The 25,589-nt window shown below is 40.7% G+C and overlaps 1 protein-coding gene across 1 annotated transcript; it reads right to left on the bottom strand.

Moving 5' to 3' along the window:
- Window positions 1-455: 455 nt before the first annotated feature.
- uevld (UEV and lactate/malate dehyrogenase domains) lies at window positions 456-25,562 on the bottom strand. The gene is made up of 12 exons (XM_055934957.1): window positions 24,880-25,562; window positions 24,477-24,561; window positions 24,299-24,364; window positions 23,863-24,026; window positions 20,228-20,369; window positions 10,004-10,098; window positions 9,450-9,555; window positions 7,341-7,511; window positions 6,951-7,115; window positions 5,992-6,082; window positions 3,688-3,811; window positions 456-2,995 (listed from the first exon to the last, which is right to left on the bottom strand). The coding sequence occupies exons 1-12, from the start codon at window positions 24,919-24,921 to the stop codon at window positions 2,831-2,833; spliced, it is 1,416 nt and encodes a 471-aa protein (XP_055790932.1). The 5' UTR covers window positions 24,922-25,562; the 3' UTR covers window positions 456-2,830.
- Window positions 25,563-25,589: the final 27 nt, after the last annotated feature.

Here is a 25,589-nt window from a genome sequence, read left to right on the forward strand (position 1 = left end):
TGATGGAGTGCTGCATCATTTGGGCTCCTGAGTGGCGCAGCGGTCTAAGGCACTGCATCTCAGTGCAAGAGGAGACACTACAGTCCCTGGTTCGAATACAGGCTGAATCACATCCAGCCATGATTGGGAGTCTCATAGGGCGGAGCACAATTGGCCCAGCGTCATCCGGGTTTGGCCGAACTAGGCCGTTGTCGTTAATGTGACAACTGCTGTTTATCAAATTATTAACTATGTTTATAATTACGTGATAAAATGAATCCGGTAATCATTAACTCAGTTACCTGGGGCAGCATGGGAAAAGTTTCTTTAATGAGTTTCCGTTTCCCAAATTAACTCTATCAGAATATTGATTTTACAGCAGTCACTAATTTCCTCTACAGTCTCATCCTGAATGTCGGATAATTCGTAAATCTGCACAAACCCGTGTCTCACTAAATAATTCCGTACCAGACCAATTGAGTTAATTATTTATTTACCAACAGCTAAATGATATAACATACATAAACAGTCTAGGCCAGGGGTGTCAAACTCATTCCACGGAGGGCCTTGTGTCTGCAGGTTTTTGGTCTTTCCTTTCAATAAAGCCCTAGACAACCAGGTGTGGGGAGTTCCTAACTAATTAGTGATGTTAATTCATCAATCAAGTACAAGGGTGGAGCGAAAACCCGCAGACACTCGGCCCTCCGTGGAATGAGTTTGACACCTGTGGTCTAGGCTATTGATTAGAACTAAGTACAATGAAACAGGTCCCTAGCGGACCAACACGATATGACACGTGTTACACAAGATGGGGATTTAGAAAGAGAGAGTGCACATGAGAGAAATTAACATTACATGCTCTGGTGAACATTCCTGCAGTCAGCATGCCAATTGCACGCTCCCTCAAAACTTCAGACATCTGTGGCATTGTGTTGTGACAAAACCACATTTTAGTGGCCTTCTGTCTACAGCACAAGGTGCACCTGTGTAATGATCATGCCATTTAAATCAGCTTCTTTATATGCCACACCTGTCAGGTGTGTGAATTATCTTGGCAAAGGAGAAATGCTCACTGACAGGGATATGCACACATTTTAAGAGGAATAATATTTTTGTGCATGTGGAACATTTCTGGGATCTTATTTAATCTCGTGAACCAAGGGAACACTTTACATGTTGCATTTATATTTTTGTTCATTGTGTGGATGTTGAACATTTCTACCTGCAAAATAACAAATTTCTAGCGGTAAATGTGTTAAGTCATAGCCATGGTATAAAAGGGATAATCATCTCAGGGCTTTATGCGTTCTATGGAAAATAATGTAACTCCTTCCACGTATTTCATTGTTTTCCAGAGAACTCATAGCTCCTCGTTGATTATCCCTTACATGTAGTCTGAAGGTGAGAAACATTATGTAAGAACCTAAAACATTTGAAATTGAAGATAACCATTTTAGGGGAGATTGCACTATACACCACCTGAAAACACATTCATTCATATTAATACAATAACCATAATTTGCTAATATTCGACATGAGTCCTCATTTAACAATGCTTACCTACCTATGAAAGCTATTTGAAGTAAAGAAATTTGTAGTATGTTTTAGATTACTAAAATGCTATGCAAATTGTCATTCTGATGTGGCATTGACTTCAACTGCCTGGTAGAGCCCTGTAATTTCCAAATTAAACAAAGTTTAAAAAAAAAAAAGAGAGGAAGTTCTTATAAATGACATTTAAGGTGAAATATGTATTTTTTACATTCAAAGAGACAGTTAAAGGGTTAATAAACATACAAATCTTTACTTTAGTATTTAATAGCATTTCATCTCCAGCAGTTGGTGTGTATGTACAACACCAGGTTTCAACGTTTCTTAACACACACAGCAGGTAGTTTAGCACATAGTTAAAGGGAAGTAGTTCCAGAAGGCATATTAAACAGAAGGCACTGTATAAAGCCAGTTTAACAACATAGTGAAAAACAGCATAAGACAGCAGTAAAGTAAGGCCATTAAGCTTAGGTCGTGTTCATTACGGCACGCAATCGGAAAAGGTTTTGCATCGGAAAAGTCAAACGTTTCTTATTGGACAAGTCCAGGTAGTACCTCCATGTTCCGTTTGGTGCCACAAGAACACGACCCAGCTTTATCCCTCCACCAAAACACGGCATACATTTCAACAACAAGCCACACCTTCACTGTGGTTAGGGGATGTGGAGTGCAAAGAAGAGCACCCTACAAATGTGCATAACAACGTAATAGTAATGACACCGAGTCAATATTTGGTCATTAAGATTTAGATGTTCATTTTTGTTTCCTTCTCTAAAAAGTCCAGGAATGATAGGCATACAGAAATATAGCATTGGAGTGCTGTAAATAAGCTGTTAAATATATAATAAAGACATCTTTCGGATTCCTTTGCATACAATTTTCTTCATAAATAATGAACAGTTTTCACCATTCAACCAGATTACATTTAATTTTGGAAAACTACGAAAAATTTAAATCTTTCATCGCTTGAACTTGACCCTTTCTCGTCATCTATGCCAGTGTGTGCAGGCTTTGGTTCCAACCCAGCACTAACAACAGATTCCACTAAACAAAAGCTTGACAATTAGTAAATTAGCCAAATCTGATGAATTATTACAGGGCTGGGGCAAAAACCTGCCCACCCTACTGCCTTCCAGGTCTTAAGGCTTAGAACCATAGGATCCTATTGTTCTAAGATTAACCTAGCCTTACAATGCTTTTAGGAAACAGGGCCCAGGACTGAAGAACACTCATCCATGCTGAGCGCCGATGGCCTCATCAGTCAGATTGATTGGCTGGGTGTGCTGCCCGGGGCAGGGCATCATATCCTGAGCTGTGAGAGGAGGGCACAGAGCGACGTGACGCTCTCCCTCAGTCTGGCATCCTCTTCCTGTCCCAGGGACACGCCTGCTAGACGGGTTGAACCCGACACCCCCAGGACACAGGGTAGGCTGAGGAACACCTCCGCACCGATACCGCCCCAGCCCTGAAACACACACGGGGAGAAACTCAATAGCATACTCCTCTTGCCCTCTTTCCTTGCCTCCTTCAAACCAATTGGAGGAGAAGGTCAGCGAGGACGAACTTCTGGCTCTCATATCCAATGGGTTTTGAGACGGAGACGAGAAGGACGGGAGGAGTATGCAATTGAGATCATCCCAGGGAAACGGATAGGGACACACAAAACTTAACACACAGGTACAGGATGCGACACAGAGCACAAGCTGAGAAACATGTGACAGCAGTGCATTTTTGTCAGAAAAACCCCTCCAACACATCAAGTTGAGCTGAGGTGTATATAGTAAATTGTGGTTTCTCGAGGGACCTTGATTGTGTTCATTTGGCAACAAAAAAACGCTTTTTAAACATTTTGCAACGGAAAGCAAAAATAAGCTTCTCATTGGACAAGCCCAGGTAGTCCCTCCCCGTTTCAGTCAGTCTGTGTGTAACTGATGTGAAATGGCTAGCTAGTTAGCAGGGTGCGCGCTAATAGCGTTTCAAAATCGGTGACGTCACTCGCTCGGAGACCTTGAAGTAGTTGTTCCCCTTGCTCGGCAAGCTTTTGTGGAGCGATGGGTGACGATGCTTCGAGGGTGGCTGTTGTCTATGAGTGCAGAGGGTCCTTGGTTAGAGGCGGGGAGAGAGGAGGCAATACTGTTACATGTGCAGCTGTGTTACCTGTGCCAGTGTGGAGACAGAGTGAGTCTTCCTCTGGTCCACCAGGATACTGTGGCTGATGTCAGCGATAGACAGACCCACGGACCAGGAGCGTTGGCCACGGCCCTTCAGCATCTCAAACGCCCTGCACAAAACAGGAAACTGGTCAACGCCATGTTGGCCCATTCGGCTAGAGTAGGAAAGTATTCACACCCCTTGACTTTTTCCACTTTGTTGATACACAGTCGGATTCAAATGGATTTCATTTATTTTCAACAATCTACACAAAATACTCTGTCAAAGTGAAAGAAAAATTCTAACATTACAACAAATATTTTAAATCATGAAAAATAAAACTCTCGATTAGATAAGTATTCAACCCCCCGATTCAATACATGTTAGAATCACCTTTAGTAGCGATTACAGCTGTAAGTCTCTAAGAGCTTTCCACACCTGGATAGTGCAACATTTGCCCATTATTTTCAAATTTCATTAAGCTTTGTCAAATTGGTTGTCTATCATTGCTAAACAGCCATTTAAGTCTTGCCATAGATTTAAGCCAATTATAAGTCAAAACTAACTCTGCCACTGAGGAACATTCGAAACTTTTGCTAAGCAACTCCAATGGCCTTGTGTTTTAGGTTATTGTCCTGCTGAAAGGTGAATTAATCTCCTAATGTCTGGTGGAAAGGAGACTGAACCAGGTTCTTCTCTAGGATTTTGCCTGTGGTTATCTCTATTACGTTTATTTTTTATCCTGAAACTCCCCAGTCCTTAACGATGACAAGCATACCCATAACATGATGCATCCACCACTATGCTTGAAAATATGGAGTGGTACTCAGTAATGTGTTTTATTGGATTTGTGTGTTTTATGGATTTGACTCAAACATAACACTTTCTATTCAGGACAAAAAGTTAATTGCTTTCCCTCATTTTTTTAAGTATTACTTTAGTGCCTTGTTGCAAACAGGATGCATGTTTTGGAAAATTGTATTCTGTACAGGCTTCCTTCTTTTCACTCTATCAATTATGATAGCATTGTGGAGTAACTACAATGTTGTTGATCCATCAGTTGTTTTCGCCAATCACAGCCATTAAACTCTAACGGTTTTAAAATCACCATTGGACTCATGGTGAAATCCCTGAGCGGTGTCCTTCCTCTCTGGCAACTGAGTTAGGAAGAACGCCTGTATCTTGTAGTGACTGGGTGTATTGATACACCATCCAAAGTGATATTCAATGCCTGTTTTTTTTTGTATTTTTTTTTTTTAATCTTGGTTTCATCAGACCAGAGAATCTTGTGTCAGAGTCCTTTAGGTGCCTTTTGTCAAACTCCAAGCGGGCTGTCATGTGCCGTTTACTGAGGAGTGGCTTCCTTCTGGCCACTCTACCATACAGGCCTGATTTGTGGAGTGCTGCAGAGATGGTTGTCCTTCTGGACAGGTTCTCCCATCTCCACAGAGGAACTCTGGAGGTCTATCAGAGTTACCATCAGGTTCTTGGTCACCTCCCTGACCAAGGCCCTTTTCCACAGATTGCTCAGTTTGGCCGGGCAGCCAGCTCTGGGAAGAGTAGGTCTTCCATTGAAGAATGGTGGAGGCCGCTGTGTTTTTGAGAAACTTCAATGCTTCAGAAACGTTTTGGTACCCTCTCCCAGATCTCTGCCTCGACACAATCCTGTCTCGGAGCTCTACGGACAATTCCTTCAACCTCGTGGCTTGGTTTTTGCTCTAACATGCACTGTCAACTGTGGGACCTTATTTAGACAGGTGTGTGCCTTTCCAAATCATGTCCAATCAATTTAATTTACTACAGGTGGACTCCAATCAAGTTGTAGAAACATCTCAAAGATGATCAATGGAAAAGGGATGCAACTGAGCTCAATTTTGAGTCTCATAGCAAAGGGTCTGAATACTTATGTAAAAACCTGTTTTCGCTTTGTCATTATGGGGTATTGTGTGTAGATTGAGGGGAAAAAAAGATTTAATCAATTTTAGAATAAGGCTGTAACGTAACAAAATGTGGAAAAAGTCAAGGGGTCTGAATACTTTACAAATGCACTGTATAGGGGAACAGTGTGCAGTATTAGAATACAGTTGCACCTGGCCCTAGACACTGATATGAGGTCCGCTTTATAATTGTTCTGTCTTCTTTTTTATATTAAGATTGGGTGAGCTGATCCTAGATCTGTGCCTGCGGGCGACATGTATCCGGAACACCTTCAGTCAGTGTGATGCCATTTTGGGTCATAGTCGCGCCAGTCTCCGGGGGAAGTTCTTGGCAGTGCTCTGAGGGATAAAAGACCTTGTTTTTGTTACTTACCGGTCTAACAGAGGTTTGGTAGCTTTGGATCTGGGTGCGATCTCTGGATGTTGGTGGCTAGCCCCCATCAAAATGTTACTCAACACAGGGACTGCAACACAAAGAGAGATTGTGAGTGTTATAGAAATCCCATTCATATCTAGAGATATTGCATTAAATGGCTCCTGTGCTCCACAGAGAGTAATAATAAACATTCACTGCAAGTAGATACTGCCTTGGTAGTTTGGTATGCAATATTTCCCCTATATTCATTTAGCAGCGGTAGGCCACTGCTTCTAAATCATTGCTAAATCAATACCAAATAAAGGATTACAAAAAAAAAAAATTGGGGGAGATCCAGGATGGTAAAATGTTTTCAGTGCAATATGCAGAAATGGAGGAGCCTAATTTCACTTTGTGACAAAACAAGCAATGTGTAGAGAATCATTTTACCATCTAAACCATCTAAACCGCTGTGAAATATATTTTCAGTTGTTTATAGGTGGTGTACAAAACCGAAAGCAAAAGATGCAAAAACGAAAACGTAAGAATGGGAAGCATAGAAATAGCTCACATAGAACAGATTTACAGTTTCTTAGACTTGCTTTCAATGAGAATGACAGATCTACACCTAAAATGTCTATGTGAATTTGGTCAGGTCGCCCAAAAAGTTACATCATGCAGCTATAAATGACTAAAACCAAAGTATGTAGAAATGATCATGTAGCTAAATATATATATTTTATAAGATCAGTTTGAGCACTAACAATGACCAAAATAAAACTAGACAGAATCTAGCATAAGCCATGGCAAAATGTGTACAAATTAGCTTTAAAAAACGCAAAATGTTGTCACTGCGGCCAAGAGTAGGACCTCTAACATTTGGTCGGAAACCCCGCCTTCTGGCCATGCCATGCAACCCACCATGCTAACTTTGCCACCACTGCTGAAAGAAATCCTCAGACCTGTCTCTATCTTACCCTTGTTGTCTGAGAGTTCTCCTATGACCCAGGCCTGTTTGTGTGTGTTGAGACTGATGTCCAGGACGTGACAGAGACGTTCAGAGTCCAGGTTACACCCCGCCCCAATCACCCTGGATGGTGGCAGGCCGCTCTGTCTCCACGCCACGTGGGTCATGATGTCCACTGTCAGAGGTCAAAGGATAGGAAAATAAGGGGGATGGGAAGAGGAGGGAGAGAGGGAGGGATATTAGAAAAGAGGATTTATGAAATTTTCGCAGATATTTTTTGTGGACAGTAAATCATACACCAATAGGAGATTTGATCACAATTTTTCTGTATTTCCCATGACATTTCTAGTTCAGTGCCTTCTGCTGCTTTTGACTGGTAGGTGTGTGTGTGTGTTCGGACCTGGCTGCGAGGCGATGAGCAGCACAGCGTTGGGGCTAAGGCGGACCAGGCCTGGGATAATGCCCCGGTACATGTCCACGTTGGTCTGGACCACGCTCACGTACGACTGCTCGTTGCTCCACGCGTTCGCCGTCACCACGATTACACTGGAGTCGGCAGACGCCGACATGTCTATCATTGGAAAACAAAACGGTTCTTCAACAAAAGTGGAGTATCTTAAGGCCCCATTGTCACACACGTTTTTTGGGAAAGTGGTAGCCCCAGCGTTGATAGTCATCCCTTGAATAAACATCCCTTTGAAAGAAGGACCTGCACGCTCCAACATACAGTGGCTTGTGAAAGTATTCACCCCCCTTGGCATTTTTCCTATTTTGTTGCCTTACAACCTGGAAATAAAATAGATTTTTGGGGGTGTTTGTATAATTTGATTTACACAACCTACCACTTTTAAGATGCAAAATAAGAAAAAGAAAACATGAAATAAGACCAAAAAAAACTGAAAACCTGAGCGTGCATAACTATTCACCCCCCCAAAGTCAATACTTTGTGGAGCCACCTTTTGCAGCAATTACAGCTACAAGTCTCTTGGGGTATGTCTCTATAAGCTTGGCACATCTAGCCACTGGGAGTTTTGCCCATTATCCAAGGCAAAACTGCTCCAGCTCCTACAAGTTGGATGGGTTCCGCTGGTGTACAGCAATCTTTAAGTCATACCACAGATTCTCAATTGGATTGAGGTCTGGGCTTCGACTAGGCCATTCCAAGACATTTACATGTTTCTCCTTAAACCACATGAATGTTGCTTTAGCAGTATGCTTAGGGTCATTGTCCTGCTGGAAGGTGAACCTCTGTCCCAGTCTCAAATCTCTGGAAGGCTGAAACAGGTTTCCCTCAAGAATTTCCCTGTACGGCGCCATCCATCATTCCTTCAATTCTGACCAGTTTCCCAGCCCCTGCCGATGAAAAACATCCCCACAGCATGATGCTGCCACCACCATGCTTCACTGTGGGATGGTGTTCTCGGGGTGATGAGAGGTGTTGGGTTTACGCCAGACATAGCATTTTCCTTGATGGCCAAAAAGTTCAATTTTAGTCTCATCTGACCAGAGTACCTTCTTCCATATGTTTGGGGAATCTCCCACATGCCTTCTGGCAAACACCAAACATGTTTGCTTATTTTTTTCTTTAAGCAATGGCTTTTTTCTGGCCACTCTTCCGTAAAGCCCAGCTCTGTGGAGTGTACGGCTTAAAGTGGTCCTATGGACAGATACTCCAATCTCCGCTGTGGAACTTTCCAGCTCCTTCAGGGTAATCTTTGGTCTCTTTGTTGCCTCTCTGATTAATTCCCTCCTTGCCTGGTCTGTGAGTTTTGGTGGGCGGCCCTCTCTTGGCAGATGTGTTGTGGTGCCATATTGTTTTCATTTTTTAATAATGGATTTAATGGTGCTCTGTGGGATGTTTCAGATATTTTTTATAACCCAATCCTGATCTGTCCACAACTTTGTCCCTGACCTGTTTGGAGAGCTCCTTGGTCTTCATGGTGCCCATTGCTTAGTGGTGTTGTAGACTCTGGGGCCTTTCAGAACAGGTGTATATATACTGAGATCATGTGACAGATCATGTGACACTTAGTTTGCACACAGGTGGACTTTATTTAAATAATGATGTGACTTCTGAAGGTAATTGGTTGTACCAGATCTTAATTATAGCAAAGGGGGTGAATACATACGCACGCACCACTTTTTCATATTTTTTTTTAACACAATACAATTTTCAGTCACCTATTTGGCAAACTGTGTTATAAATCATCTCTTATTTTTGTAAAGTGATTTGAACTTTATAATAAGAAACATCAGTCCTAAAATGGTTTATGTCAAGCCGTGCATAATGTTTTTAAAGTCTCATGGAATGTAGGCCTACAATGAACACCACATATCGGCTATTGTAGGGGATATCATAGAAGTCAACACCTATATCCATGTGGAAATGTTATGGCATTTTCTCAATTGGTTTTGTTGATAGGCCACTCTGATAGGACTGCATTAGTGTACAGTTCACTGCTGCTCTACTGGGTAAAAGTAGTGTCTAATACGTTTGTAGGAGATGTACCTTTAGATACCTCCACCTTCGGTAAGTTGAAAATCTCTAGATCCATGCTACCACCTTTGGTGGAGCTCTCGGCTACGTCAATGAAGACTAGTCTATCCACTTTACCCTATAAAGCAGAGAGAGAGAGAGAACATAATATGTGAACTCTTCACTGTTATGAAGGATACATGGGATAGAAATGGTGATCAATACTCAAAACACATCCTTTCGAAACAACAGGGATTATGAAAGGCTTGTTATAACAATGTACCTGGGTCGTGTTCATTTGGCACCAAAAGCAAGAAAACAGACTGAAAGAGGGCAATCTATAAATTGTTTGTCAAGTAGGTTTAAATACATTTCACTTCAAAATCAGCCTTTGATTCTGCTTTGTGACAACATTTGCAACCTTTTGGAGGGCAAAAAGTAGAGGCTGAAAGAAGTACTACATGGACTTGTCCAATAAGAAACACAAATTTCAATTTCTCGTCACAAAAGGTTTCCTGTCGCGTGTCCTAATGAACACGACCCGGTTTTAACATTTGAGTGTCAAAGCAAATAAAAGGCAGTCATACTTTTGCCAAAATGCTCATCACTGATGCCATTCCCAAGTCTCCGCCCCCAATGACTGTGACTTTGTTGATTAAGTGATCGTGATGCTGTACTCCACCTGTGATAGGAGGACATGGTTTGAGTTAGAGCCAGGGGCGTTAACGTCAGGTGAGATGTTTAGCTTCAGAATGCTGCAAACAGAAATGTACCAAACAGAGATGACGCTTTTCCCAGTTCTACATGACAGACAATCAGATCTGTTCTAAATTATACATTTCAATCTAAACATTCTGCAATTTACCACAGCATCCCTAGAGAAAGCTGGCTTGGACATTCTTGGCAAACTATCAGACCCAGCCACGGCTTAACCTGGAGTTTACGTTGTCAGTTTCTGGTTTCATCAGATACCGACACCTTGAATATCAAAACGCTAATTTGTAGTAGGTGACAGGTTTCATTGAATGAAGAAATACACTTTGGACATAATTGTGGTATAAAGCGGTCATGTGTTATCCTCAAATATAGCCTTACCTTTTTAAACCCAATGAACCATTCAGCAAGCTGCATTCTGGCAGTATATGTCTAGAAAGTCTGGTTTCCCAGACACAGATTACGCCTAATTCTGGACTGAAAAGCATGCTCAATGGAGAATCTCCATTGAAAGTTGTTTTAAACCCAGGGCCCATATCCACAAAGCTCATATACCGGTCAAATGTTTTAGAACACCTACTCAGTCAAGGGTTTTTCTTTATTTTTTACTATTTTGTACATTGTAGACTAATAGTGAAGACATCAAAACTACGAAATAACACACATGGAATTATGTAGTAAGCACAAAAGTATTAAAGAAATATATTTTTTTAAATATATATTTTAGATTCTTCTAAGTAGCCACCCTTTGCACACTCTTGGCATTCTCTCAACCAGCTTCACCTGGAATGCTTTTCCAACAGTCTTGAAGGAGTTCCCACATATGTTGAGCACTTGTTGGCTGCTTTTCCTTCACTCTGCGGTCCGACATCCCAAACCATCTCAATTTGGTTGAGGTCGGGGGATTGTGGAGGCCAGGTCATCTGACGCAGCACTCTCCTTCTTGGTAAAATAGCCCTTACACAGCCTGGAGGTGTGTTGGGTCATTGTACTGTTGAAAAACAAATGATCGTCCCACTAAGCGCAAATCAGATGGGATGGGCGTATCGCTGCAGAATGCTGTGGTAGATATGCTGGTTAAGTGTGCCTTGAATTCTAAATAAATCAGACAGTGTCACCAGCAAAGAGCCCCCACACCATAACTTCTCATCCATGCTTTACGGTTGGAAATACACATGCAGAGATCATCCGTTCACCCACACCGCATCTCACAAAGACACGGCAGTTGGAACCAAAAATCTCCAATTTGGACACCAGACCAAAGGACACATTTCCACCAGTCTAATGTCCATTGCTTGTGTTTCTTGGCACAAGCAAGTCTCTTCTCCTTATTGGTGTCCTTTAGTAGTGGTTTCTTTTCAGCAATTTAAACATGAAGGCCTGATTCACGTAGTCTCCTCTGAACAGTTGATGTTAAGATGTGTCTGTTACTTGAACTCTGTGAAGCATTTTTTTGGGCAGCAATTTCTGAAGCTGGCAACTCTAAGGAACTGATCCTCTGCAGCAGAGGTAACTCTGGCTCTTCCATTCCTGTGGCGGTCATCATCAGAGCCAGTTCCAGTTTTTGCGACTGCACTTAATTTAAAAAATATATATTTCACCTTTATTTAACCAGGTAGGCCAGTTGAGAACAAGTTCTCATTTACAACTGCGACCTGGCCAAGATAAAGCAAAGCAGTGTGACAAAAAACAGAGTTACATATAGGATAAACAAAAGTACAGTCAATAACACAATAGAAAAATGTATATACAGTGTGTGGAAATGGAGTAAGAAGGTAAGGCAATAAATAGGCCATAGTAGCTAGCCAAGTAATTACCATTTAGCAAATTAACACTGGAGTGATAGATGTGCAAGTAGAAATACCGGTGTGCAAAAGAGCAAAAAAGTTAATAAAAACAATATGGGGATGAGGTAGGTAGTTGGGTGGGCTCTTTACAGATGGGCCATGTACAGCTGCAGCGATCAGTAAGCTGCTCAGACAGCTGAAGTGAGGGAGATATAAGTCTCCAACTTCAGCGATTTTTGCAACGTGTTCCAGTCATTGGCAGCAAGAAAACTGGAAGGAAAGGCGGCCAAAGTGGGTGATGAAAATGTAGCAAGTGCCAGCCGACGAGAGCATACAGGTCGCAGTGGTGGGCTTTGGTGACAAAACGGATGGCACTGTGATAGACTACATCCATTTTGCTGAGTAGAGTGTTGGAGGCTATTTTGTAAATGACATCACCGAAGTCGAGGATCGGTAGTTTGATTGAGTGTGTGGACAGGTGTCTTTTATACAGGTAACGAGTTCAAACAGGTGCAGTTAATACAGGTAATGAGTGGAGAACAGGAGGGCTTCTTAAAGAAAAACTAACAGGTCTGAGAGCCGGAATTCTTACTGGTTGGTAGGTGATCAAATACTTATGTCATGCAATAAAATGCAAATTAATTACTTAAAAATAATACAATGTGATTTTATGGATTTTTTTTTTAGATTCCGTCTCTCACAGTTGAAGTGTACCTATGATAAAAATTACAGACCTCTACATGCTTTGTAAGTAGGAAAACCTGCAAAATCGGCAGTGTGTCAAATACTTGCAGATACTCTGTGTGACTATGTGAGAACAAAGTCGTGTATCGTGCTAATCTCAATGGGCGTATTCGAGCGGATTGTTTTGTCAAGTCACCTTTCAAACTGTGTTGCATTCTGGGGATAAAAAAAATTGTCCGACCTGCATGAACTTTACAAAAATCATGTGATCAAAAGGTCATGACCTTTTGACTGCGGTCCACTGCAAGTTACTGCAGTTGCTCTTCATCAACTTCTTCCTGCAGGGGTGAAGACGTGGTAGGCACAGCTTGTCCCATTAATTAATCGCAAAAATGTAGGATTAGCTGATAACTACGAAAAACAAAACATTTTAGATAATCTGGAACTATTTATTGATCAGCATTTTGATGTGCTCGCAAAACGAAACGGATACACCGAAGTGAACAAGTGAAGACCTTTCCTCGAGTTCTGCGAGCAAACCTGAAGGGAAGCCGCCGTCTAAAATTCCAAATGTAACATTGGAGGGAGAAGTTTTTATAACTCTGTCTCCAGAAGATAGAGCATACCTTACAAGCATGAGAGAGCAGTTTAAAAAAAAAACGGGATCTATTGCCTTGGCTACTGGGGGAGGTTGAGGACTTAAAAACAGGAATGGATTACAGTAATTAAATGGAAGAAATACGAGTAGAAATATGACATTGAAAACTACCGTGGTCCCTAAAAGACACTACGGAGAGGCTACGGTATGACAATAAAACAATGAAAGCGGAATTACTTGATCTAAACTAGAAGTATGAAAAATAATATTGTTATAATGGGAATAAAGGAGGATGAAAATAAAAACTATCAGTCAACAGAGGGGAAAAAAATCAAGGTGTTCATGAAACGTAATCTCAAGATGACGGACGAACAGGTGGAAACATTTGATTTTTAAAAGGCTCACCGTTTTCGGCGGCAGAGCAGAGGGAAGGCCCTGTCCGATCGTAGCTATGCTCTAACCCACTAAAAAAAGAAAATTGCCTTGTTACAACAGGGTAGGGCATTGAAGAACACCCCATTCTCTACTAATGAACAATTTCCCCATGAAATAGTGGCGCGAAGACGTGCCCTGTACCCCACTTTCAAAAGGCTCCGAGCAGATAAGCAGAACGTTCATCTAGTGGTCGATAATTTATATGGAAACAACCAAATGTTCAAGGACTCGAAGATTACAACGTGGCTGTGAGTGATAGTTACTTCCTGTTGAAGTAGTCCCCGATACATATTTGCACCGCATTACAGTACAAATATAGATTCATTTGTTTTTCACCCCAAAAAGAATTCTGCATGAACAACTTCAAAAATATATAAAATAAGGTTGGATTTATGGTAATGGAGAACGGGTATGATGAACTTATCCTTTTTCTATTTAGGCAATATGGAGCTTTGGACGTAATATCAGATTTTGATTTAGGGGAAGGCGAAGATGGCTGACCTTTTTTCTTAGATTTTTTCTTTATTTAATTTGAAGATTGTATATTAGAAATACCAATGCTGTTTTTTGTTTGTTTGATATGGCCCGATTGTAGAGGTCGGGTATATTATGACTTAAAAGCTGTTAAATAGTGCAGCCCTTGTTCGCCGATGTGAATCGGAATGATTAGCTTTTAAGATAAAACTTAATAAATATGAATAGATTTATATAATTACAAACCTGCCTAGGTTCTCTATTGGAATAGGCCTATACGATCCTAAAATAATTGTTTTTATTACTGTTAAAAAAAATAGTGTTTACCAATAGAATGGGTGGATGGTGAAGTAGACATACTTGGTATAAAATTAAAAAAAATATAAAAGAACTTACCACAATTAATTTCAATGGAAAGTTTGCAAAAATAGGTAAGATTCTGCAACCATGGAGAGGTAAAAACTTGTCTATTTAAGGAAAAATCACATTGATTGACTCTTTGGTCCTATCAGTTTACTTACTTACTCATGGCACTGTCTACTCCAGATCACTCGTTTTTTAAATCATATGAGCAAAAAAATATTTCATTTGATTTGGAATGCTAAGCCAGACAAAATTAAACGTGTCTATTTATATAATGAATATGAGTTTGGGGGGCTAAAATTAATTAATATTAAAGCTTTAAAACCTCTCACTAAAAGCTTCACTCATACATAAGTTATACTTAAACCCAAAATGGTTCTCCAGTAGATTATTAAGAACAGTTTATCCTCTGTTAAAAAATTGCCTTTATAAGGATTACAACTTCAAATTTCCGACTAATTGAAAATGAGTATCACCCTTTCTTAAAACAAGCCGTACAAAGCTGGTTACAATTTCAGATTTATCCTCCAGAAAAGAGAAAACAAATATTACAACAAATGCTACGGTTAAATTCAAATATACTGTGGAAGGACCACCAGAGGGCAGGCTGGGCTCACAGCCCAACAAGGCATGTGAGACAAGGTAACCAGAGGCAATTAAGCACAGCTGACGGTACTAATGAAATATTCTCTTTCCCCTATAAGAGAGAGGATGGAACCAGCAGAGAGGGGGAAGACAAACTATCTCTGTAGAATGGCTACCAAGAGAGGGGAGCTATCCAAGAAGATCCATTAAGACGGTGACAAATCTGTGATTGTTATTATAGTTTAAAGATAATCGTCTGGTGTTACTATTTCAGCTAAAGAAGATGTATGTTGTTCCTTGGGAGATTCTCATTGTTTGTATTGTCAGAAATCTCTCAATGTGTTCAATCAAGAAAACCTACTCCTGACTCGTTTATTCCACCTTTCCGCTTTAGAGTGACACCAAATTACTTGGTCCGCTCACAATACTGATTAATAAAAAAACTTTTTTGGATTTTTTTAAAATTTTTTAATGGTATTATATTTATTAATGATACTATGAATTGAAACAGTTACAGTTGAAGTCAGAAGTTTACATACACCTTAGCCAAATACATTTAAAAACATTTAAAAAGTTCTTCACAATTCCTGACATTTAATCCTAGTAAAAATTCCCTGTTTTAGGTCAGTTAGGATCACAACTTTATTTTAATAATGTGAAATATCAGAATAATAGTAGAGTGATTTATTTCAGCTTTTATTTCTTCCATCACATTCCCAGTGGGTCAGAAGTTTACATACACTCAATTAGTATTTTGTAGCATTGCCTTTAAATTGTTTAACTTGGGTCAAATGTTTTCAGGTAGCCTTCCACAAGCTTCACACAATAAGTTGGGTGAATTTTGGCCCATTCCTCCTGACAGAGCTGGTGTAACTGAGTCAGGTTAGTTGGCCTCCTTGCTCACACACGCTTTTTCAGTTCTGCCCACAAATTTTCTATGGGATTGAGGTCAGGGCTTTGTGATGGCCACTCCAATACCTTTACTGTTGTCGTCCTTAAGCCATTTTGCCACAACTTTGGAAGTATGCTTGGGGTCATTGTCCATTTGGAAGACCCATTTGCGACTAAGCTTTAACTTCCTGACTGATGTCTTGAGATGTTGCTTCAATATATCCACATAATTTTTCTGCCTCATGATGCCATCTATTTTGTGAAGTGCACCAGTCCCTCCTGCAGCAAAGCACCCCCACAACATGATGCTGCCACCCCCGTGCTTCACGGTTGGGATGGTGTTCTTCGGCCACCCCCTTTTTCCTCCAAACATAATGATGGTCATTATGGCCAAACAGTTCTATATTTGTTTCATCAGACCAGAGGACATTTCTCCAAAAAGTATGATATTTGTTCCCATGTGCAGTTGCAAACCGTAGTCTGGCTTTTTTATGGCGGTTTTGGCGCAGTGGCTTCTTCCTTGCTGAGCGGCCTTTTAGGTTATGTGGATATAGGACTCGTTTTACTGTGGATGTAGATACTTTTGTGCCTGTTTCCTCCAAATCTTCACAAGGTCCTTTGCTGCTGTTCTGGGATTGATATGCACTTTCGCACCAAAGTACGTTCATCTCTAGGAGACAGAACACGTCTCCTTCCTAAGCGGTATGACGGCTGGGTGGTCCCATGGTGTTTATACTTGCATACTATTGTTTGTACAGATGAACGTGGTACCTTCAGGTGTTTGGAAATTGCTCGCAAGGATGAACCAGACTTGTGGAGGTCTACAATTTTTTTCTGAAGTCTTGGCTGATTTCTTTTGATTTTCCCATGATGTCAAGCAAAGAGGCACTGAGTTTGAAGGTAGGCCTTGAAATACATCCACAGGTACACCTCCAATTGACTCAAATTATGTCAATTAGCCTATCAGAAGCTTCTAAAGCCATGACATTTTCTTGAATTTTCCAAGCTGTTTAAAGGCACAGTCAACTTAGTGTATGTAAACTTCTGACCCACTGGAATTGTGATACAGTGAATTATAAGTTAAATAATCTGTCTGGAAACAATTGTTGGAAAAATTACTTGTGCCATGCACAAAGTAGATGTCCTAACCAACTTGACAAAACTATAGTTTGTTAACAAGAAATTTGTGGAGTGATTTAAAAACAAGATTTAATGACTCCAACCTAAGTTTATGTAAACTTCCAACTTCAACTGTATGTCACATACGCAGTTATCGGAAATATATGGGAATATCTGCTCAATCCAAACTTACAACCAACTGACCGCCGCACTACCACAAAAATGGAGGCAGCAAGTGGAAAAGGGAGAAGGTCGGGAACTTGTTTGCCTGCCATATATTAAAAGATACAAATTGGCTGACAGGGACTGGCATAAATAGACAAATATACCAGTTCCATTTGAGGACAAAAATGTTGACGCCTGCGCCATACAGGTTGAAAAATAAATGGGAAGAGATTTGCAATGTACCAATTCCATGGCATATGGTTTATGAACTGGTACAAAAAAACTACACTTGATTCAACACTTAGTTGTTCAATTTAAATTATTATATAAAATTCTTGCCACCAACAGAATGCTATACATATGGGGCATACAACAATCTCAGCTCTGTAGATTTTGCTGCGAAGAGTCAGAATCAATAGGGTCAATACCAGAATAAATGATCTTTGTAGCTTTTTTCTGGTCACAGGTTAAGGAATGGTAAAAAATAAATAAAATCACAACATGCACTTAAAATTAACCTAACAAATAGCAGTGTTGGGCGATCTGGCAAGCCATCGTCAGTCAATAAATAATATAATAATACTCGTAGGAAAGGTTTTCATGTTTAGCTCACAATCTGTTGAAACTATACAATTAGAAAGGTTAAAAACGTATATGAAACCAAACTAGGGTGGTCTATGGTGATAGGTGGGATGGGCTGAGAGGCGGGATTAAAAGAGCTTATGTTTGTTAATGTATTATTGTTATGTGACTTCTTTATATAAAAGTACCATGTTTGTAAAATGTGTATGTGAAATGTTCATATATGTAGCAAAAAAAGCTGTAAAAAAACAAATATATTTGTCCCGAAGAGGGGAGGGGTTAATAAAAAAAAAATCAAAAGTTAATCCTGCAGCCATCCCCCACATTATGGGAAGCTCTATTGTTAACCAATCATTAGGGATGTTTTTGTTTAACCCACGCGAATGTGACCAAAGACATTTTTATTTGCCCAGATTTGTGTACAATGGATATACATGTGTTATGAGGCTCTCACTTCTTGATTGTGCAATGCACATATTATATTACGAGTTCCGTACAATGTGTGATATGGGGGGGGGGGGGGGTTAATGTTTATTTCAACATCGTACAGAAAACTTTTTTAAAACAATGGCAACACTGAGCCTCGCAGTTGGAAAACTGACTTTCGGCTTTCACAGATGCACCTCCCTCAACGTTTCGGCTGCCTTAGCGCTGTGTTTTACACATGGGAAACTGTTAAGCGTGAATCAAGAATGCTCCACCACCCAAAGGACATCCAGCCAACTTGACATAACTGTGGGACGCAATGGAGTCAACATGGATCAGCATCCCTTTGGAACGTTTTCGACACCTTGTAGAGTCCACGCCTAGGGCTGTGGAGGTCACTACACTTGTCAGCAGGTGATTGTCAAGCGAATAACTGTTGGTCTCACGGTAATTGACTGTTAATTAGCAAACATATTTAGCATCTCCTGGCTTCCAAACATAGCCTACAAGCCAATGATGCAGACATTTGGAACATCTACATTTTAAAAAGTTTAATAAATCCACGTAATATAGCCTACGCCTTCACAATAAATCCATTATTTATATTAGACAGGTCTGAAGAAGCATGATATGAAGAAAATGTAGTCTATTTCAGAAGCAAAGAATAGCATACTCTGAGTTGTCCTTATGTTAGGTCCTGATCTGGCTATGCCATATGGCTGTGGGCTACACTAGTTCATTTAGCAGACAAGATTTGCTAAGAATTACGTGGCATTATTTTATAGTATTAAGAATACAATTGAACCAAGCTGAATAAAATAGAGAGGATATTTTCTCCAAACGATTTGAAGAAGTGCGCACTATTCTGTGTTGAGCGATTAACAAAGAAATAGGAACTCCTATATACTTAATTTAGAGTTAAATGTAACTTTAGCTATTCTATTCAAACGTCGGGCTATATGTTTTGATTTTTAATACATTGATGCGACTAATGATGATTTGAAAAGAGAGTTCTGTTTTGTTATTTGCGCCGGCTGTACACTTCATCAGTCTCAAATATCACGGCAACATCCCCTTTGTGGCCATAATGCACCCTAAAGAAATCCATGCCTTTTGCTGCCAGTAGCCGTTGTGTCCGAAGTGCTGTGTTGTGCCCTTCTCCCTGAGTGCTGCTTGCTCCGAAGCACCTCTCACTCACATGGCTCTCCATCACGTGATCGGGTCTTTCTCACAGGCTACAAGCGAAGACGGACACATCAGGGACCCAACTCCACACATCCTTATCCAATTCCGATGTGATTATTGAAGATATTCGAATAACATTTACTTTGTCAGCCAACAAGATGAGTAAGCCTAACAAACTGCAAAAGCACTAGCCTATATCAATCTACTACTATAGTACATAGGTTGACCTATTCTATTCTGTGCGAGAAATAAATATTCCAAAGACAGACTGGGACAGTTTTGGTATGCAATAGATTCCAAATTAATACAACCACGAGCATAAAACCCGCCCACTGCAGATCAAAATGTTTAGCTTAAAATTGATCAACTATTAGGCTATTTCTTCACATTATAAGCGTACAAGGCAGTAGGATATATACGCGAATGTTCCATTAGTGGGAAAACACCATCATCAGAAGTGACCGCAAATGTGATTATGCATGTAATGATTTTATCGTAAAGATTTAGAGTGAAAATTATGCCAGTTAGGCTCTACACCCCTTGTAAAGTGGCTTTAATGCACTTAATTTTCTTATGACATTGCCAGCAGTAAGATTTGAGTTCCCGGTACCGGGTCCAGAAACAACCACTCAGAGTTTAACTAGTACTGGTTAGGACAGCTCATGAGGTGATGAGATACCAACATCAAACCAACCATATGTGCAGAATTAGCCCATTTTGGAAATGTTGGATTCGCCACTGCTCTTAAACCATTTATTCTGTGTCCGGCAAACCAGGCAAATAAATCTAGTCTATATACCCACCTTCATTGATCTTCAGGTTGGAAACAAAGGCCAGCAGCTCATTGGGGTCTCCGTTGTCTCCTGTGGACTTGGTACCCAGCGGAGGCTCCTCCTCAAACTGGGAGATCATCTCAGCCAGGAGACCTACTACAGACGACTTGGGCTGAAGAGGACGACACACAGCTTAACAATGGGAGAGACAGAATGCCTCAATGGCGTCGATCTGTCATGATCAATGACATGAGGATTTACTCCAGCAAAAATGCTTCATCAAAGAATGAATAACATGACACTCGCACAACTTTGCTACATTTGAGGTGGAGCTGAAAAATAAAAAGTCACACTCGACGTTACTTCCATTTGTATTGTCCATACTAGTGTACCAGGCTCTTCTTCAATCTTTTCTTGATTCCTCACATCCTCTCTTTTCTCAAAACACACTGGAGAAGAAGCCCAGAGGGCAGAGACCTTTGACATTATCCTCCAGTAAGGTAGAGAAGGATTTCGTTACATTACAGCCTTACTCTAAAATTGATTAAATCATTTTTTTCTTAATCTACACACAAAACCCCAGAATGATAGTGAAAACACGTTTAGACATTTTTGCAAATGTATTACAGATAAAAAACAGAAATACCTCATTTATATAGTATTCAAACCCTTTGCTATCGGTGCATCCTGTTTCCATTGATCATCCTTGAGATGTTTCTACAACTTGATTGGAGTCCACCTGTGGTAAATTCAATTGATTGGACATGATTTGGAAAGGCACACACTTGTCTATCTATATAAGATCCCACAGTTGACAGTGCATGTCAGAGAAAAAAAACAAGCGATGAGGTCGAAGGAATTGTCCGTAGAGCTCCGAGACAGGATTGTGTCGAGGCACAGATCTGTGGAAGGGTTACCAAAACATTTCTGCAGCATTTGAGGTCCCCAAGAACACAGTGGCCTCCATCATTCTTAAATGGAAGTTTGGAACCAACAAGACTCTTCCTAGTGTTTTCTGCCAGGTCAAACTGAGCAATCGGGAAAGAAGGGCCTTGGTCAGGGAGGTGACCAAGAACCCGATGGTCACTGACAGAGCTCCAGAGTTCCTCTCTGGAGATGGGAGAACCTTCCAGAAGGACAACCATCTATGCAACACTCCACCAATCAGGCCTTAAATGGTAAAGGGGCCAAACGGAAGCCACTCCGCAGTAAAAAGGTACATGACAGCCCGCTTGGAGTTTTCAAAGGGTAACTAAAGGACTCTGACCATGAGAAACAATATGCTCTAGTCTGATGATACCAAGATTTAAAGTTTGTCCTGAATGCCAAGCGTCACATCTGGAGGAAACCAGGCACCTCTCATCACCTGGCCAATACCATCCCTACGGTGATGCATGGTGGTGCCAGCATCATGATGTGGGGATATTTTTCAGTGGCAAGGACTGGGAGACTAGCCAGGACTGAGGGAAAGATGAACGGAGCAAAGTACAGAGAGATCCTTGATGAAAACCTGCTCCACAGCCCTCAGGACCTCAGACTGGGGCGAAGGTTCACCTTCCAACTGGACCATGACCCTAAATAGCACAAAGCCAAGACAACGCAGGAGTGGCTTTGGGACAAGTCTCCGAATGTCCTCGAGCGGCCCAGCCAGCGCCGGACTTGAACCCGATCAAACATCTCTGGAGAGACCTGAAAATAGCTGTGCAGTGACGCTCGCCATCCAACCTGACAGAGCTTGAGAGGATCTGCAGAGAAAAATGGGTGAAACTCCCCAAATACAGGTATGCCAAGCTTTGTCGCGTCATACCCAAGAAGACTCCAGGCTGTAATCGTTGCCAAAGGTGCTTCAACAAAGTACTGAGTAAAGGGTCTTAATACGTATGTAAATGTGATTTCAGTTTTTATTTTTTATAAATTTGCTAAATTTTTTACCTGTTTTTGCTTTGTCGTTATGGGTTATTATGTGTAGATTGATGAGGGGGAAAACTATTTAATCAATTTTAGAATAAGGCTAACGTAACAAAATGTGGAAAAGAGAAGGGGTCTGAATATTTTCCGAATGCACTGTACATACAATAGTATCTCTTGCGCTTTTGATAATGATTTCACAAGGCCTATTTCACATGATATGCCTAAATACTTAACCACTAGGCTAATGAATACTTTTCTTTCAATTATTTGGGCTTATGTTAACTTATACTGAACAAAAATATAACAATGAAACTATTAAAATGTTTACTGTTTCTGTTCATATAAGGAAATCAGTCAATTGAAATAAAATGTATTAGGCCCTAATGTATGGATTTCACATGACTGGGCAGGGGCGCAGCTATGCCCATCAATTTGGGCATCAGGCCCAGCCAATGAGAATGAGTTTTTCCTCACAAAAGGGCTTTATTACAGACTAAAATACTCCTTAGTTTCATCAGCTGTCCGGTTGCCTGGTCTCAGACAATCCTGCAGGTGAAGAAGCCGGATGTGGAGGTCCAGGGCTGGCGTGGTTACACATGGTCTGCGGTTGTGAGGCCGGTTGGACATTCTGCCAGATTCTCTAAAATGGCATTAGAGGCAGCTTATGGTAGAGAAATGAACATTCAATTCTCTGGCAACAGCTCTGTTGGACATTCCTCAAAACGTAACATCTGTGGCATTGTGTTGTGCAACACAATTGCACATTTTAGAGTAGCCTTTTGGTGTCACCAGCACAAGGTGCACCTGTGTAATGATCATGCTGTTTAATCAATCAGTTTCTTGATATGCCACCCCTGTCAGGTGGATGGATTATCTTGGCAAAGGAGAAATGCTCACTAACAGGGATGTAAACAAATTTGCACACAAGATTTGAGCTAAAAAAGCTTTTTGTGCATACGGAAAATTTCTGCAATGTTTTATTTTAGCTCATGAAACCAACATTTTACATGTTGCATTTATATTTTGGTTCAGTAAAGGTTATGCATGCCAATGAAACAGTATAGCTTCCGTCCCTCTCCTCACCCCAACCTGGGACCCTCTGCACACATCAACCACAGTCACTCACGAAGCATCGTTACCCATCGCGCCACAAAAGCCGCGGCCCTTGCAGAACAAGGGGAACAACTACTTCTAGGTCTCAGAGCGAGTGACGTCACCGATTGAAACACTATAAGCGCGCACCACCGTTAACTAGCTAGCCATTTCACATCGGCCACACCAACATATAACATACTATATAATAATTAAGAGTAGGCAACGTGATCGTGATAGTCAGGCGAAAATTATATCGAATTTTTATTGCAACATTTGATGTACAGTAATTTACGTGGTTGTCTGAAGCAACACGTGTTATGGTATTCACAGCTGCCAATGCCTCATCGCGATTAGTGTCATCACTATCTTTCCTTGCGGTATACCTCAAACTGTTGTGATTACCAGCTGAGAAACTTTTTGAGTTGATTTTACTCCTGGCTCAGAGTTTGTATGGGCAGTGTCTTAACATCATCCTAAAACCTACTCTGAGCTGGGAGTTTGTCTTAGAACAAGTTTTAAAACAGAATTCCTAAGATCTTTTCAGAGATGCTTGGTGGATACGGGCCCAGGTCTTGGTCAGCATGGATTGCCTTTCCGTCAAGAGAAACAACAGTGATCAACTCTCACATATGTATCTGTGTAGTAGAGCCTCCTCTTACATGGTCCCAATTGTGGAGGCTGGGGAGGTAGATGCGTCCTCTGGCGTCCACGTGTTTCCCCTCCCTGATGACCATGTTGGTGGAAGGCCTCAGCAAGCAGATAGGGGGGGTGAAGGGGAAGGAGTCCATCAGCCACAGCAGGATGGGCATGTTGTATGAACGGCCTGGGAATTATACAGCATGGAATACAGAAATTACTGTACATTAACAGTAAATCCATCTAACTTTGATAAGTCTTGAGATATCACCGTTCAGCTACAATCAGTCAGTACTTGGGTTGACAATAACAGTGGTGGTGTTGAACCTGTGTAGTGGATGGAAAAACTCAGTTCACGCTAGCTACATGTTTTGCATTATGGTTTAACTATTTACCCACGGCATTCATTACGCCTTTACCCATAAACTTTTTAACACTAACATGTTAGATAAGACTCACCTTCATATTTCACAGGTATGTTGCCAATCAACTTCAGCAGATCTTTTTGGGTGCCGTCACTGAAAGCTTAGAAGAAACAGGCGATTTATGTTTTTTTATTGACAGATACAGAAAACAGTCTGTCCAAGCAAACTCTTCACAGGGCCATTAGGTGATCATTCTGATGAAGCCAACGTACTGTATGTGCCAGCTACTGGTTTCATCGCGGGATGAATCCGGTGAACTTTCTGCAGCTCCTCAATAGCAACATCACGAAACTTGTACTGATATAATAAATGAAAAAAATGACATGATGCGATTTAGTTGCCTAGTTAGTTAGCTAACTAGCTAGATACAGAACAATGTTAAGTAATGACAATGAAATGGAGACAACTGAATTTCGTGGAAACTTCACTTGTTTTATTTACTTCAGACTTCCTTTAGGGGCCTGAGCTGCCTGCAATAAAGCTGGTTTAACCGGTAGTTAGCTGATCAATTTGACAATAATATGAGTAACGTTAGGAGGTATTTAAACAAATACTAGCCAGCTAGTCACACAGAACGAACTAAGACAGAAAGAAGGAAATAACTTTGACACAAACCCTTGACAGTATCTTCTGTATTGCTTCCGGACTGAGATCCATGGTTTACCATCTGTTGATTAATAATGTGTAGTGAAGGAATAAGGTTTTGTGATCTGAAGCAGCCCAAACTAGCTTTAAATAACTTGACAGCAAAACACAAACTTCCGCAAAGTAAAAAGGGGCGTCATTACCAGGTACGGAAACCCGAAGGGAAGTTCTATCTCAGCACCTCAATCGAGGTAGAATTTCTCAGAACAGTAATCTGAAGCATAGTTTTAAACATTGTAATTTAAATCTGTGTGAAGAATCAAAGATGAATACCTTCGTTTTAGTTAACCTATTATTAGAGGAAGCATATGTTTAAAAGTGACAATATTTTTTGTAATCAATGTTGTGATAATTCCAGAGCAGCTCACCTACATCTTCATATCATCAGAATGAGAAATATCTCGTGTTTGAATGGTTTGAACATAAATCATATCTGCATGGTCATGGACAACACTCATTTTGCCTTTAACACTGTCAAATTGGTGAAACATTCATACAATATTCACTATTACTTTCAATAGTGTTTTCCACCACATTGAGAGATTTTATTTGCTTCAGTATGAAATGAATGCTATTTTGTTCTAGAAAAGGACGAGAAATTATAGTTACATTTCAATTAGCAGATTCAGGCTGCTAAATTAACAAATAGGATCATATTCTTCTAGAGATTAAAATAATAT

The sequence above is a fragment of the Salvelinus fontinalis genome, chromosome 9 (assembly GCF_029448725.1).
Source record: "Salvelinus fontinalis isolate EN_2023a chromosome 9, ASM2944872v1, whole genome shotgun sequence".
Lineage (NCBI taxonomy): Eukaryota > Metazoa > Chordata > Actinopteri > Salmoniformes > Salmonidae > Salvelinus > Salvelinus fontinalis.

Coding starts and splice junctions, on each gene's coding strand:
- uevld (XM_055934957.1), bottom strand. CDS start 24,921: ATGGATCTCAGTCCGGAAGCAATACAGAAGATACTGTCAAGG. Junction 20,370..23,862: donor GCCTCCACAATTGGGACCAT/GTAAGAGGAGGC, acceptor CGTCCTCTTCAG/CCCAAGTCGTCTGTAGTAGG. Junction 3,812..5,991: donor ACCAAACCTCTGTTAGACCG/GTAAGTAACAAA, acceptor TGTTTTGTGCAG/GGCGTTTGAGATGCTGAAGG.